Source organism: Dunckerocampus dactyliophorus, chromosome 15 (assembly GCF_027744805.1).
Source record: "Dunckerocampus dactyliophorus isolate RoL2022-P2 chromosome 15, RoL_Ddac_1.1, whole genome shotgun sequence".
NCBI classification, from domain to species: Eukaryota; Metazoa; Chordata; class Actinopteri; order Syngnathiformes; family Syngnathidae; genus Dunckerocampus; species Dunckerocampus dactyliophorus.
Genome location: NC_072833.1, coordinates 16467486 through 16482875, shown reverse-complemented (window position 1 = coordinate 16482875; position 15390 = coordinate 16467486). Strand labels below are relative to the sequence as shown.

The following is a 15390-nucleotide window of genomic DNA, read 5'->3' as shown; positions in this document are numbered from 1 at the left end:
GTGCTTGGAGAGCGGTGAGGCGTTTCGGTGTGTTCAGTGGTGAAAATGCGTGTCTGTTGCTCACTCTCCGGGATGCGAGTGCACTGATGCAATAATATATTTATTTTTAATATCAACCTAACATGCATGTTTTTGGCACATGGGGGGAAACCAGAGTAGAACATAAGAAAACCCACGCACGGGGAGAACATACAAACACCACACAGGGATGCCCAAGCGGAGATTCGAACCCAGGTCTTCCCGATCTCCTGACTGTGTGGCCAACATGCTAACAATTGCCACCGTGCGGCCCCCGCCCTGAACAGTACCTGCATAAATATAAACATATAATTAGGGAATTTACAACAGCTATCTACCGAGTAAGTCACAAAAATCGTCTGGTTGATCGTGATCTACAGGTTGGTGACCCCTCGTCTGAGGGCTTTATGCTCCTGTTTGCACTTAAATGTTTTTCTACGTGCTTGCAGTTAAGCATGTTTCCCTTACGCCGTCTGTGTTCAACTCAGGCAGAACTTTGTGGAAAACAGCACTGAGTTGGCCTCGCGATAAACAAAGTGCATGCATCAGTGTGCATAGCATTAAGTAGTCAGGTGGCTCTCAGGGGTGCCGTTGAGTTTGACACCCCTGCCTCGACCGACTGACTCGTTGTTGTCCCACACAGAATACGGCCCATTCAGACTCAGTATCCTCCATCATAGACTTGTGTCCTGGGGTGTTAAATATTGATCACGAGTGTGTTGTCCCTTGACAAGATATACTGTCAAAATGCTTGCTTAAATTCATCTTAATTCATCTTATACGCACTACAAATTGAAAGCATACTCCACTGTGATGATGAGAATGTGAGAGTGACCTCTGACATACTGTAAAAGTCAAGTGTCGGTATTGCTGCCTCCAGGTCATCCAGTCAAACATGTTTGACTTGCTATCAGAGACAAATAAGAGAATGTGTAGCGCTGCTGGGACTGCCCAAGAAGCACTGGCACAACACAACGCTGCGAAATGGCTCTCGGACGACTCCTGTGCGGGTTGACACTGTTCATCGTTACTTTCTTCAATGGTAAGAAGAATACATACAGTAACCTTTGGCTTTTACGTATTATTATTTGATCTACATTTACACTCGGGGTGTAACGTCCCAGGTAACTCATGGTACGGTCCATACCTCGGTATTTGGGCTACGGTTTTGGTTCAATACATTTTTTTTGAGCATGAACAACTTTTTTTCTCAAAAATCTCCTTATTGTGACGTATTTCATTATTATTATTAAACGATTTTTAAAATGAAGCATGAAAATGAAATTGCAATCTACTGACAGGTAATTAAAGTAAATAAAATTCTCAAATAAAAAATACAAATCTTGATACGGCATACAGGAAATGCACGTGGGGCCACTTTGATGTGCCCAATAAAGATGTTAAACACCAATCCAATGTAGATCAGTATATTGTACTATAACAGGGGTGTCTGACCTTTTTCCACTAAGGGCCACATACTGAAAATCAAAGGATATGGGGGCCACTTTGTTTTTTTTATTAATTTTTTACATTTTGTAAAGAGACCATAAAGACCGTAAAGAGATTATGAAATAATTGAAAACCCACACATACTATTTTTTTTCAGTATTCCTACATTTTGAAGCTTCATTCTCCAATAACTTTTTCTCTTTTAATTTCGGCCATCCACCGTTTTCTTTGCGTTTTCTGCTCACCATTTCCAAAACACTCGTGTCTTCTTTGTTGGCTTTTTGACAGAATGTAGGCCTATGTTTGATTGACAAATGATCGTTAGGTGTTAGACTGTTAGACAGGGCCGGTCGACCGGAAAAAAAAAAAAAAAAAAGACCAATTATCGGCCGTAGACTGGACGGCCGTTCTGGACTTTTCTAGAACTCACAGATTACCAGTCCGTCGCTGCCTGCGGGTGGCATACCAGAATCATCACAGGGTAAAAAAATTACAAACAACATTGTGGTTAAAAAAAATACCTACAATTTTGAATTAACTTATTAGCTGTTAAAGCGAGCACAGTACAACAATCAGTACTGTATTTTAATTACAGCCGTACATTTCCTCTTTCAAAAAAGTTTGCTTTGAATGAAATGTTACTGTGACTTTTAACTGAGAGAACAGCACCGTCCATCCTCTTTATGCAGCGTCTTACTGTTTTTAGTACAAGGCTGATGGCACTTGGAAGTCAAAATATGTCAGTGGTATTGTTACAACAGGTTGATGTATACAAAAAGATTGTTATTTCTTCCCATGACTCAAAGCTCACACAATGTTTTGTTGTCATGTGTTCAAGCTGTGTTTTTCTTCTTTTCTTCCAGGTTGTCACGCTCAGCTACAAAGTAAGCATCCCCGCTAGCAACGTTACTGGTTTTTCGGGACCAGCATTGCAAAGTCCTCTTGTTACGCAAAACATACCTATATATGACCAACATCAGAATTTGAAATGAATCGAGCGTATACCCCCCACCAACAATACTGATTTGCGTCAGCCCTTCCTGTATAAAGTGACCGTCAGAAGTATTGGGACAGTGAGGTCAGGTTCTTTATTTTTGCTGTAGACTGAAAACATTTGGGTTTGACGTCAGTAGACTAACACGAGACTCGAGAGCAACATTTCAGCTTCCTGGGCACACCTGGGCAACAAACACAGGTCAGTCATATGTTCCAATACTTTTGCTCACATGAAAAACGGGTGGGTTCAAACAAAAGGTGTTATCTTCTAAACTGTGCATCCGACCCGTATGTAAATACCAGGAAATAAAAGCTGATATGTTGCTTTCAGGTCTCGTATTCATCTTCTGATGTCAAACCCAAATGTTTTCAGTCTCCAGCAAAAATAAAGAAATTGACCTCACTGTCCCAATACTTTTAATTGCTAAATGTAGCACCACCACCAATAGTGGTTTCAGAGAACACATTCACTCAATTACGACAATTACGAGTTAAACTGAATGACATTTATCGATCGGCCCGAAAATGGGGAGTGCCATTAATGGCTGTCGCTCACCCACGGTTCGTGCACAGACACATGCCCATAGTGTGCGTGCAGACACATACACGCAGTCTCAGAGAAGCGACAATTAGCAGTCATGGCTGAGCAGGGAGAGGGCAAGTCCAAGTCAATCTCAAGTCAAGACAAGACAGGTTGAGCCAAGTCTGAAGACATAAACTTTACATTTTTGAGTCCTTATAAGTCATAAATAAAATGTCATGACCTCGTGATTTGCAAATGCAAATGAAATGATCCTCAATGGCATGTTGACACACCTCGGTGCTAATCACTGCCACTGTCCAGCAGTCTGGCGCTCACAGAAATGTAAGCCACACCCTCGTTGTTTGTTCTTAAACCTGATTGGATGTTAATAGATGCATTCAATGAGGCAGATTCTGTGGGAAAATTTGGTGTCTGGTTGAAATGTCATAACGATCTCATTTGTTGAATACTTTCAATGGGGACACGTTTTATTCAACACACTCACTGAAAACCTCAAGCATTTTCAAGTCATCAGACTAAAGCCTGAGTCGAGTCCCGAGTCATAGATGTCCAAGTCCAAAGCAAGTTGCAAGTCTCTGATGATATTGCCAAATCGAGTCCAAAGTCGTCAAAATTGTGACTCATGTCTGGCTCGAGCTCCCGTGTGGGAATATTAATGAGCAAGGTGAGCCCATCAACACGAACGAGTCACTCTGCCCAATTTATTTGAAAGCATAAAAGGCAAAAAAACGAAATTGCCCACCTCAAACATATCACCCAACCCAATTTTCCCATCTGGCAAAAAAACTACACATCGAAATGAAGACCCTTCGTTCTGAAAGTCAACGCTCACTCAAAGAAAATGAAAACGGAACAGCACAAAATGGTGTGCATTCACAGAAAGTCATTGCAAAAGAAATGCTGCTCTTTAATAGAGTTCAAAAGCCAGCATTATTATTAGTATTATATACTGTATTAACGTAACATTAGTGGTTTATTTGGTCTCAAAAAATGTTGACAATAATATCGTTTAGCGACAATAAACATTTCAAAATGCGCTTGCATTGTTTTGTGACTTGGTTAAATAAAAAAGTTTGTTTGTTCAGTCGTATTTTTTCATTGTGCGTTTCTTAAAAATAATGTTTAAATCTCATCTTGTCTCATTCTCGTGAACCCGACCTCGTGCATCGTCTTTTCTCATGAGTTGAGCGACACCTCAGATAAATAACAATTTTAGGACTTGAGAAAGCTACAAACACCCAAAGGCCGTGTTTCCGGTTGGTTACTCATATAATTAAAATGATTTATGATGATCCGTCTGGTTAGATTGCGGCCAGGCGGCACTAAACACCAGAATCATCGGTGGTCAAGACGCCTCCCCAGGATTTTGGCCATGGCAGGTCAGCCTAAACAAAGTAGATTTTGCTTTCTGCGGAGGGTCCCTCATCAGCCACCAGTGGGTGCTAACAGCGGCACACTGCGTTGGACAGTAAGTCATAACTCACTTCCAGGTCATCGCTGTTAGACTGCTTTTGATTTAAACATTTCTGTCTGCTAGGGAGGACATCTTGGACACATTCGTGTACGTGGGCCGTCAAAGTCAAAGCGGTCCAAACCCTAACGAGGTGGTCCGGGAGATGGAAGCCGTGATGTGCCACCCCGACTACAACAACAGAACATTCGAGAACGACATTTGCCTTGTGAAACTGTCGTCTCCGGTAAACTTCACCCACTACGCCCAGCCCATCTGCTTGGCCGACGAAGGCAGCACCGCGCACACTGGGACCAGCAGCTGGATCACCGGCTGGGGGACCACCAGTGTTGACGGTGAGGTTCAAAGACAGTAATTCAAGTCTTGAGGGATTCCTCCTTTGAACATTTTTTTGGGGGAAATTCCAATCAGATCCAACTCATCCAGACATTCTTCAAGAGGCAAATCTGCCGATTGTGGGGAACAAAGAGTGTGAATGCTACCTTGATATCACGATAACAGATAACTTCCTCTGTGCTGGGCTCAAAGAAGGCGGGAAGGACTCCTGTCAGGTGAGCAGATGCAGCGCACTCACTGTCACAAGGGTATTCATGGAGTTCTGATTTTTCCACAGGGAGACTCAGGCGGGCCTTTGATGAGCAAAAATAATTTGTCCTGGGTCCTACTGGGAATCACCAGTTTTGGTTTTTCCTGCGCCCGACCTAAAAGCCCCGGTGTCTATACCAGAGTGTCCAAGTACAAAGAATGGATCGTGAACACCATCGCCAACGTTAACGACACTCCCATCTTCGACTTGTTCACCTCCCCAGGGGTGGACAGAGACACCAACTTCACCTGCACGTCACCCACGGACGACAGCAGCGTATTTGGAGGGGGCGGGAGTGTCGCTCGTGTCAGCGCCTTTTCATGTTTCATCATGCTGTGTGTCACCGTGTGGTCGATGTACGTTCTAGCGGCCGTTGTGAACGTGTGACGGCTTCTTTCGGCTTTTCTGTTTCATCTTGCGCAAGATTAAATCCAAGAAGGCAGTCATTTGGTGTTTTCCAGTTTTATTCCACTTATCGCAGCAATATAGAAAAATTGACGGATCATTTTCATCATCATTATTAGGTCCTGAAAAACAGCAGCGAAGTCTGTGGCCTGGGCAAAAAAAAATAAAAATGAATAACCCACTGTCCGTGAACGCACCTCGTGTTCTTGTCTGTGCTATTCACTTGCTACGCCATGTTTATGGGCAACTTTGTCAAGCTTGAGCAGGAGGGGAAAGGCATCGAGCGGGTTCCGTCCGACACACAGCTGCAGATATCTGCTGGAGAAGAGTGCGCCATGAAGAGAGGACCGCGTCTCACCGCCGCAGCTCACTTTGTGTTGCAAATAGTCCCTTTAAATAGAAGATATTGGAGAAGTCTGAGTTGGAAAAAAATCTGCAATTTGGGTTGCCTCTTGTCTCACAGCTAAACCAGTTGAGAACCACTGATATAGAGGATCTTTGACTAGCGTTGTGTGTGGTACAGTGGCTCGCTAAAGAAAACGCTCTTGTTACATACAGGATCTTTGAACAGTGTTTTAATTTCTAACTACGTTAGGCAAGTGGTTGCTAGTTGACTAGTCCTGTTATATAGTCTGGGGCTTTAACGCTAAAACAAATGTGTGGAGGCCATTTTGACAGATGCTTTAATTGCCATTCTTTTTGTTATGTGCTCATTAGGGTGAATTGAAGTGACCTTTTAAGACATTCTCAAATACAACCTAGCGAAGAGCTTGTCTGATGATGCATTCATTGTCTGGACTTCTTTGCTTGTGTTGCATCCATATTCAAGCTACTGTTATCAAATCCCAGACACACACACACACACACACACACACCCACAATCACCAAGTGCCAAATTCATGAAGCTCCATTGTTTGGCCTCATCTGTTTTCTAGCATCCTACTCTGTCTTCCTCTCTTCCTTGACAAGGTGAGCTTGCCCTTTCCTTTCCAGTCCAGCTGGGGGAATGCTTATTGCGAGTCGGCACAGCCAAGACAATTAGCCAAACACAACCTGTATCAGTCGGAAACAGCAAACAGCGTGACGCGTGCACTCACATTTACACAAAAGAGGGAGGAAAAACAATTGTCCATGGGAACAAAGCAAGGAGATTTTGGCAGAGAAAGGAAAAAATGGTGCAGATGCTTTGCTGGGCTGAGTCATTCCTGCGCACAGTCGACCTTTGGGTGTCGAGGGAGGAGAGGCTTGTGTCTCAGGGACGGCATTTTTGAAGTGTTTAGCAAAGGGAACCTTTTTTATTATTATTTTTGAGCTGATAAGCAGTTGTGCTGTGGTTGCTAAAACAAAATTTGGGACAAAAGCCATCCTGGCAGGCTGGTCTTTGTACATTCCAGGTCAAAATGTGCCCTGCAATGGATATTTGTCAGCGCTGTCAGCCAGCACAGTGATATAGAGCTCTGCTGAAATAGTTGAGAGGGAAACCAACCTATGACTTCATGCTGCAGTTGGAGGAAAGGCTGACAGCCAGTGAGAGCTAAAGCTTGCCGTGTTGAAGGGACTGTTTGCAACTGTTACGCAGCTTCCTAGGAGGCGCTAAATTTGAACGTGCCTCAAGCAACACTAAATTAATGACAACTGCAAAGACGTTAAAACAAATACATTTTCTGAATCTGGCAACCAAGACTACAGTACTATATAATGCAAAAAAATATTTTTTCCTGGGTGTCAGGAAGATATTTGTTTTCAAATCACACAAGTGACTTTGAGTGAATGTTATTAGATGTACTTAAATGTGACTGTCACCATTCCGACTACTGGCACGATAGTGTGGATTCAATTCTATATGGAAATATGCCACCGACTGGCTGAGTTTCAATGGAGCCTCGCTTAGGGTACAAAGCCATTTTAATCTTGGAACTAATCCTGGCTGTGTTGCTCCGAGCTAAATGGCAATCAGGACTGTATCCTCAGATTTGAGTGACAACAAAGCATCTTTCCACTGCAAAGAAGGCCTGGACATGAGCCTTGCAGTCTGGCACTGCAACAAGTTAAGCTGCCTGTTTGTGCAAAGCCAACACAGGTAGTGCTGAGATCAATAGCTCATGTGGACTTTCTTCTGATGTGTATCTGAATGAATCTGCACTTATTGCTTTCGCCACCGCGCACACACGTGCACAGACACACAGAGCAGCCAATCAATCACTTTAATCGACTGGGTAAATAACAGAACGGCTGGGCCGAGGAGTAGGGAATGAAACATAACGAAGGCGTAAAATGTGTCTGCTAACCAGTGAATTGATAGAAACAGCGGGCCTATTTTTGCCTGCAATTGCTCTCTGCCATCTGAAATGGGCTCCAGTGATTACATTTTGAATAAAACAAAAAAAGTGGCTAAGGTTAGCGCCTTGCCTGGGTGAGCTAGCCTGCACACTTTCAAGCCAGCAAATTAAACTAAAGTGATTCAGCTAACTAAAGTGCCTCATGAAATGTCAGTCAGCATTTTGTTTTTTCCTCAAACTTTTAAAAAAGTCAATGTGATGGAAAGGTGCCTTTAAATTTCAGTAAAGATGCTAAACTGTAACTTAACTGTAACTGAAATTGCTCAAGCAAACACGTTTTTCCCCACGAGTTCCTGTCGGTCAGTCAGAACCTCCAGCAACAACGGCAAACCATTAGTCGCGGTACATTACCGACCTCTACTGGTTAGTAGTGGTAAAACATGCAATAAAAAACCCTCAGGTTACCAAACACAACAAGCATCTTTATTTTAAAGATTATGCATGATACGAATGCACAAAAAGCCATAAAACAAAATTCAGTAAAATGTAACAATTTGTAAGCTAGAGACAGGTGATTACCATGAATGTGTTTTCTCTAACATAAAATATTAAAAACACACAAATTCAACATCAAATACAACATTTTTAAAATAGACAACATTTATAAATAACAAACATTAACATATTTACAAGTCTATCTGTGGGACATTTTGGGATGGAGGGTGGAGGCCATTTAATGCGATAAGGCCTTCTCCAGAACCTCCATGTCAACCATCGGCAAGGACGCCACTTGGAAAAACACCCTAAAAAATGAATTTAAAATGGTTAAGTTTCATCAAGAACAAAATAAAATAATCACAGTTGAGAACAAAAATACAATTATATATCATAAATAAATGTTCATTAGTTTCTTTGTAAACAATATGCCATTTTCATGGCACCAATGTGTGAAATTTCTTCACTTTAAATGTCACACTGCCATCTACCGGCTTGACATGCTTACTTCAGCCTTAGTGTTCTTACTTGTGGGAGTATTTGGTGCGGATGGCGTTCAGTTTGTCGTTTGGAAGCTGCACCATCATCGCGTACACCATCCGGACCACGGGCGCCACGTCTGACAATACGTACCCCGTGTGGAATTGCAGGATGGGAGACTAGAAGCACAAAGAAATAAGTGTATGCTAATACTGATAATGACAACAACAGTAATGCTAATAAAAACAATGCAAATAAATATAATACTGCTACTGCTAATCATAAGTATAGCGGTAGCGACGCCCCAGGCATACCCATCCACCCAGATCCTTGGTGAGCATGGCCAGCAGCAGACAGCTGGACGCCAGCAGTGAGCCCCTCACCACCACCAGCTCCATTTCCAACAGGCTCCTCTCGCAGAAGTAGCGAGCCAGAGTCAGCGTGTCCATGCCGGCGTTCACACACTGTCGACCAAAACAAGTAAGGAAATTGACGCGACAACGTAAGCGCAATCCACATGCACATACTTTGGCATAGCGACGTAGGAAGCGGTACGGGATGGGGATGTTGATGTCAAAGGAGAGCGTCCGCAGGATGTTGGCCTCCATGGCGAGGAGCTCCTCCTTGGAGTACGCGTCGTCACAGACGTAGAGGAATTCTTCGACGGATGGCACACTGTACTCCTGCAGGAATAAACACGAGGCAAACGTGTCAAATTAGCTGAGAGATTCTGTCCTGACTAGGTCACCATTGCTGCAGGCCAGACTAGTTTTGTGGTAGTAGCTAGTAGAACATGAATGGAGTGGGGTTCCCAGGCAGGCAAAGTTAGCATGATTGCTTCCATGCTAATGTTTCTCACCAAAGTCTGCTTACCATAAAAACGCCAATTATCACTTCTATTCAATTTATTCGTTGAAAGTTACTGGTCTATGGGCACAAATAACGAGTCTCTGATTTGCTCAGGTAAAGAAAAAAATGTTTGCTTTATGTACCTCTGCATGCACTTTAAAATGCTGCTACTCAGCTGTTAGTGTGAAAGTCACGTTACACTTGCTGTACTGTTGTTTCCAATTATTTATCTGAACTGTTATTGCTGGCTGAGCAGTTTACTCCTTATCACTATCACACAGACCTGATCAAAATCTTAAGACCAGTTGAAAAATTGGTAGAACTTGCATTTTGCACATTTGGATCTTAATGAGGTTTTAAGTAGAGCTACAACATGCAAAAGCAGGAAGGGGGAGTGAGACAAAAAACATTTGGAACTTTTTGGTAATTAAAAAAAAAAAAAAAAATGAAATAGGTTGTTTAGCAGCTGATCAAAAGTCAGGCATTCACACTGTCATGCGCTCCTGATGGCTAAAGCTAAGAAGCTTTCTCTTTTTCAACGTGGTCGGATTGTCGAGCTGCATAAGCCATTGCCATTGCTGCTGAGGTTGGGTGCAGTAAATCAGTCATTCTACATTTTTGGAAAGATCCTGAGCATTATGGACAAAAAAGTCAAGTGGTAGACCCCCCCCCAAAAAAAAACATCACACCTGCGCTGAGCCGGAGGATCCGATTGGCTGTCCATCAAGACACAGGGCGGTCTTCCACCCACATTCAGGCACTTACTGGTGCCGACCGCAGCGCAATAAGCATCAGACGGCACCTTCAGGCAAAACGGTTTAAAAAACAAAAAAACAAATCCTTCAACGCCACAAAACTGCCCGTTTAGACTTTGCCAGGGAGCATCAAACATGGGACATTGAAAGGTGGAAAAAAGTTTTATTCTCTGATGAGAAAAAATGTAACCTTGACGGTCCAGATGGCTTCCAACGTTACGGGCATGACAAGGAGATCCCACCTGAGATGTTTTCTACCCTGCACAGTGGAGGGGGTCCATCATGGTCTGTGGTGCTTTTTCATTCAGTGGAACACTGGAGCTTCAGGTGGTGCAGGGTCGTCAAACGGCAGCTGCTTACATGCAGATGTTGCAGCGGGCATCCCTCATGACTGAGGGCCCTCGTCTGTGTGGTAACAGCTGGGTTTTTCAGCAGGACAACGCTGCAGTTCACAATGCTCGCTTGACCAAGGACTTCTTCAGGGAGAATCACTCTTTTGGACCATCCTGCATGTTCCCCTCATTTAAATCCCATAAAGAACATTTGGGGATGGATGGCAAGGGAAGTTTATAAAAACGTCCATCAGTTCCAGACAGTTGATGCCCTTCGTGAAGCCATCTTCACTACTTGGAGCAATGTTCCCACGAGCCTCCTGGAAACACTCACATCAAGCATGCCCAGAACAATTTTTGAAGTGATTAACAAGAACGGTGGAGCTACTCATTACTGAGTCCTACTGAGAACATTTTTTGTTCTGGTTTGGAGAGTTTTTTGTTATTTTTTGAGCGATGGTCTTAAACTTTTGATCAGCTGATAAACAGCCTATTTCAGTTGAATTGTTGTTTTCAATAAATTACTTTTTCCAAAGTGCTTTTTGTTTCAAAATGCTAATTCTAGCAATTTTTCAACTGGTCTTAAGATTTTGATCAGGAGTGAACACACACACACACACACACACACACACACACACACACACATATAATGGTTCCAATTAACGCCCCACTTCTAATTACAGCGATATTTTGAGTTACAATATCTCTCTGCTGTTATTTTGACTAAATTTGGCAAGGCAGTGAATGTTTCGTGATGCCTTTGTGTCCACACCTCAAACTTGGAGGCAAGGAGTACGGCTGTGGTGCCAACCAGCTGCAGCATGTTGCGGTGGATGGGGGCCCGGGCCAGGTAGTGGTCGGTCAGCTTCACGGCCAGGTACAGTGTTTCGTGGAACAGCTCAAAGTTTTCCTTAAAAAAGGTGGGGGCAGGGAGGCACAAGCTGACACAGGGTGGACACTTGTCGATGTGTTGTGTGTGGACATTCACCTGCACTTCCACCAGCCAGTCAATCAGGACGGCCCGCATCTCCACATTGAGGCTGGGCTGCGTGGTCATGTAGTCAGACAGGACAAATTTCTCCTAAAAGAACAAAAATGATTTTTACACGGTGGCTTTTCACCAATTCGATCCTCACTGAGCTCACCTCTCGTTGTTTGAGGTAGTCAAAGATCTCCATCGCATAGTCAGGACACATAGAGCAGTCTTCTGAGTACTCTGAGTCGATGTCAAACTCTCCTGGAACCTGAAGGCATGAAGAAGTACGAGTCGGCACTTTTCTTCTACCCACATCCATCTCCATGGATGGCGCTGCTCACCTCGGGTCTCCTGAGGTGTGTTGGCACCTCGTAGACGGCAGCTTCCAGCTTGTCTGCTGCAGCTGCTTCCGCCGTCTCAGTTCCATCTTCCTTTTTGACTGGTTTCTCTCCAGAGGTCTCAGAAGAGGTCCTGTGCAATTAAAAGGGGATTTTTAAGCCACGAGCAGGCCTATTCCTGAGAGGATTCAGTAAATGTTACCCATTCTGCTTGACTGTTTTCTTTCCAGACACGCAGGAGGCGCTTGTTTTCTTCACCTGCTTCTTTGCCAAATCCTTCTTCTTGCCAGGGAAGCTGATCTGGACCTTAGTAGACTGCAAAACACAGCTAAATTATTGCGTCAACTCACAGGATTTATTTAAAATTACTAAAATTGATCCCCTCTTAAATCGAGCATGAGCAGGAAACTAGGGCTGGACAAAAATAAAATTACAGGGATGAAAATCTATTTGAAATCCAGTGTCCACTTGCACCAAAACACGAGCTAAAGTCTATTTGAAGTTTTTTTTTAATTATTTCTTTTGTTTTCGTCCTGTCCGGCCATGAGGGCAGATAGTATTGTTGATCTAAATGCCCTTACGTGCTCATTTTCTTGGTCCACCAGGGAAAAGTGTGAGCTATTCTTCCCCTGTTATACAGAATTTATTTGACTTTGATGTTTTGTTGTGTAAATTTGGAGCGGCCAGACCGGAGCAGGAGGGGATAGAGAAGAAGAGAAAATAAAACAGGGCGTAGCGCGGAGTGATGAAAGTTTTTTTTATTCCACTTAACTAGTCGTAAAACAAACGCTGTCATTTTACTCAAGGACTCACATTGCGGATGACGGCTCTCCCTGTCCCCCAGCGAGCCTCACAGGCCAGAGCAAGTGAGCCCCGCTGCACTTGTTCTACCCGCTAATGGCTCCCCCTGGCTCTCATTCATCTTGTCGGAGGAGCAATTGCATTAATTAAAATCGACTTATTTTGACTTGTCTACTATGTGGATAAACACATTGTGCCAAGTTTACGACTTGGATTGCTTTCAGTCTTTCTATATAGAAAGTCCCCTGTCAAGTGTCCTTTCGGGACCTCCCATGAAGAAGGGAAGAAAGAAGTTTCTTTAAATCAGAACAAGACAATGAGGAGTTTAATAATAATAATAATAATAATAATAATAGCAGTTGTTAATGCTGTCCCCATTGTTTTCGTTCTCTCTCTCTCTTATGTCTTCACTACTGTTCCCTCTGAAAGCATACACTGTCAGCAGCATCCTCAGGTGAAGAACACTGAGGGTACTCTCTTTTCCTAACACAATCACTTTTCCTGTCGGGAGTCACCCATAGCAAGTCAATCACAGGTTTGTTAGATTTTTTTAGGGCTGTCAAATGATTACAAATGTTAATCAGATTAACCAGTTTTCAAATTAATCATGATTAATCACTATTTGCAACTATGTCTGAAATATGCATATTTTATATATATACACATACACACACACTGTATCCATATATTAACTGAAAATTTAAATCAAGCTAAAAGATAGCACACATCTGAAACTCTATTTACTTAACACTAGTCTTGCTAATAGTAGCAGAATACTTGAATCACATTTTAACAGTGTAATTATGAGCAATGAGGGGTAGCGTTCAAAGACACCACATAACTTAAGTTGAAATCAGGCTTTGAGTTCATTTTCTGGCAAGAGTTACAAAGTGAGTGATAAGAATATCCACTTAATTTTTCCTGTCTTTTTGTGTATTTAGACCACACATACACGCATAATAAAAGACGTTGTGATGTTCGGAGTGACCATGAGGAAGTGTCGTTCCGAGGCTAGAGGCGTGTTTGGGAGTTGGAGACATATATGGTGTTGGAATTGCACTACTGTTGATGTGTTCATGTTAGAATGAAAGAGCGTCAGACTTTGTGGGGGGCTACACTGTGCCGCCATCTGTCGTCATAACAGAGGCATCGCTTGTCATGATGCGTATGGATTAACTAGGCAAAAAAAATGTTTTACGTAATTACCCATCCATCCATTTTGCTGGTCCTCATTAGGGTCATGGGGGTATGCTGGAGCCTATCCCAGCTGACTTCGGGCGAGAGGCGGGGTACACCCGGGACAGGTCACCAGCCAATCGCAGGGCACATAGAGACAACCATTCACACTCACATTTATACCTATGGACAATTTAGTCTGAACGTAATTAATGAAATCAATTAGTTACCGGTGTTAACGCGCTATTTTTGACAGCCCTAGTTTTTTGGGGCGTTTTTTACGCCGAACGCCCTTCCTTATGCAACTCCCCCATTTAGCCGGACATGAGACCAGCGCTGGACATCTCCAATGGCTGGGTATTAGGGCCCTGGCCAGGAATCCAACTTGCACTGTCTGCACAAAAGGCAGCAGCATGTACCATTACACTACCAGGGCATCTTTTCCTAACACAACAAAAGAGTATAAACAAAGCCTCACATTGGTGAGATCTATGAAGGCCGTCCTCTTCTTGGCAGCTCCACGAGATGGGGAAGTGGCCCTCTTGACCCGAGAACCTTCTTCCTGCAAAAAAAGCACATACTATTATTCATTACGCATTCAGGCACAAGTGCATGTCATGTTTAATGCCACTACCTAAGATATTTAAATTGACACACGCCCACACAGGAAGCAGAAGTGACACTTTCAAAGTAAAATGCTTCAAAATAAGAGTCAACATAAGCATTGAGAATTCAGTAATAGTGAGGGCTGAATTGATCTGTAGCGGTCAGAATTAATTGGTGGTGGGCTGCCACAAATAAGCAAGCGGAGGGGAAATACAGAGTTTGAATTAACAGCATGCCTTTTTTTTTTATACCTGGTTCTCAGAAACACTGGGCTTTGCTTTCTTGCCCCCAGCAGCCACTGATGGTTTCCTCACGTTTGGCATGTTTTTTTATTTCTCTGCAACACCATAAAACCCCAGATTTGTTTAAAACGCGTCGTGGGTTCAATTAGAAAAGCAAGCAACCACACAAAACACAACCTTTCTGTTTCAACACGTGTGTTTAAAAGTATCGCTCGTTAACATCCCAAAAAACGTTTTTCCTACCTTAACTGCCAATTATTGAAAGCTGAAGTGTTAATGTGTCGGAGAAAAAAAGAAGCATGTGGTTGATAAATGTCGTTGATTTGAGCCTACGCTGCAGAACGCCTTAAAACAAAAACTGTTGTTTCCACAAGCGGGTCGAATTTTGCAGCACAAGCTTCCAATTGGTCAGAATTTAAGCGCAGTGAGCCAATGGGTGAGCGCGCAGATTCTAAAGTAGCGCTCGGTTTGTTCAAAGTGTACTCCTCGAAAGTGTGTAGGGGATCTGCTTTTCCGGGTTTAGATTTAAGATAAAACCAGTTAACGAGGCACGATGATTTTCGGCATTCAATTAATCGCGGTGGCGATTTTT

General features: G+C 43.1%; 2 protein-coding genes across 2 annotated transcripts; one reads left to right on the top strand and one right to left on the bottom strand.

The window, feature by feature from the left end:
• The first annotated feature begins 912 nt into the window (after nt 1-912).
• Nucleotides 913-5661, top strand: LOC129168154 (plasma kallikrein-like). Its single transcript, XM_054753093.1, has 6 exons — nt 913-1060; nt 2331-2351; nt 4313-4475; nt 4545-4813; nt 4890-5029; nt 5092-5661. Exons 1-6 carry the CDS (start codon nt 1003-1005, stop codon nt 5449-5451), a joined length of 1011 nt encoding a protein of 336 aa, XP_054609068.1. The 5' UTR covers nt 913-1002; the 3' UTR covers nt 5452-5661.
• A 2580-nt stretch (nt 5662-8241) lies between these two features.
• ccnb3 (cyclin B3) lies at nt 8242-15182 on the bottom strand. The gene is made up of 12 exons (XM_054752924.1): nt 15042-15182; nt 14808-14893; nt 14429-14512; nt 12176-12288; nt 11977-12106; nt 11805-11903; nt 11648-11740; nt 11432-11569; nt 9251-9406; nt 9038-9187; nt 8772-8902; nt 8242-8551 (listed from the first exon to the last, which is right to left on the bottom strand). Exons 2-12 carry the CDS (start codon nt 14877-14879, stop codon nt 8482-8484), a joined length of 1236 nt encoding a protein of 411 aa, XP_054608899.1. The 5' UTR covers nt 14880-14893; nt 15042-15182; the 3' UTR covers nt 8242-8481.
• Nucleotides 15183-15390: the final 208 nt, after the last annotated feature.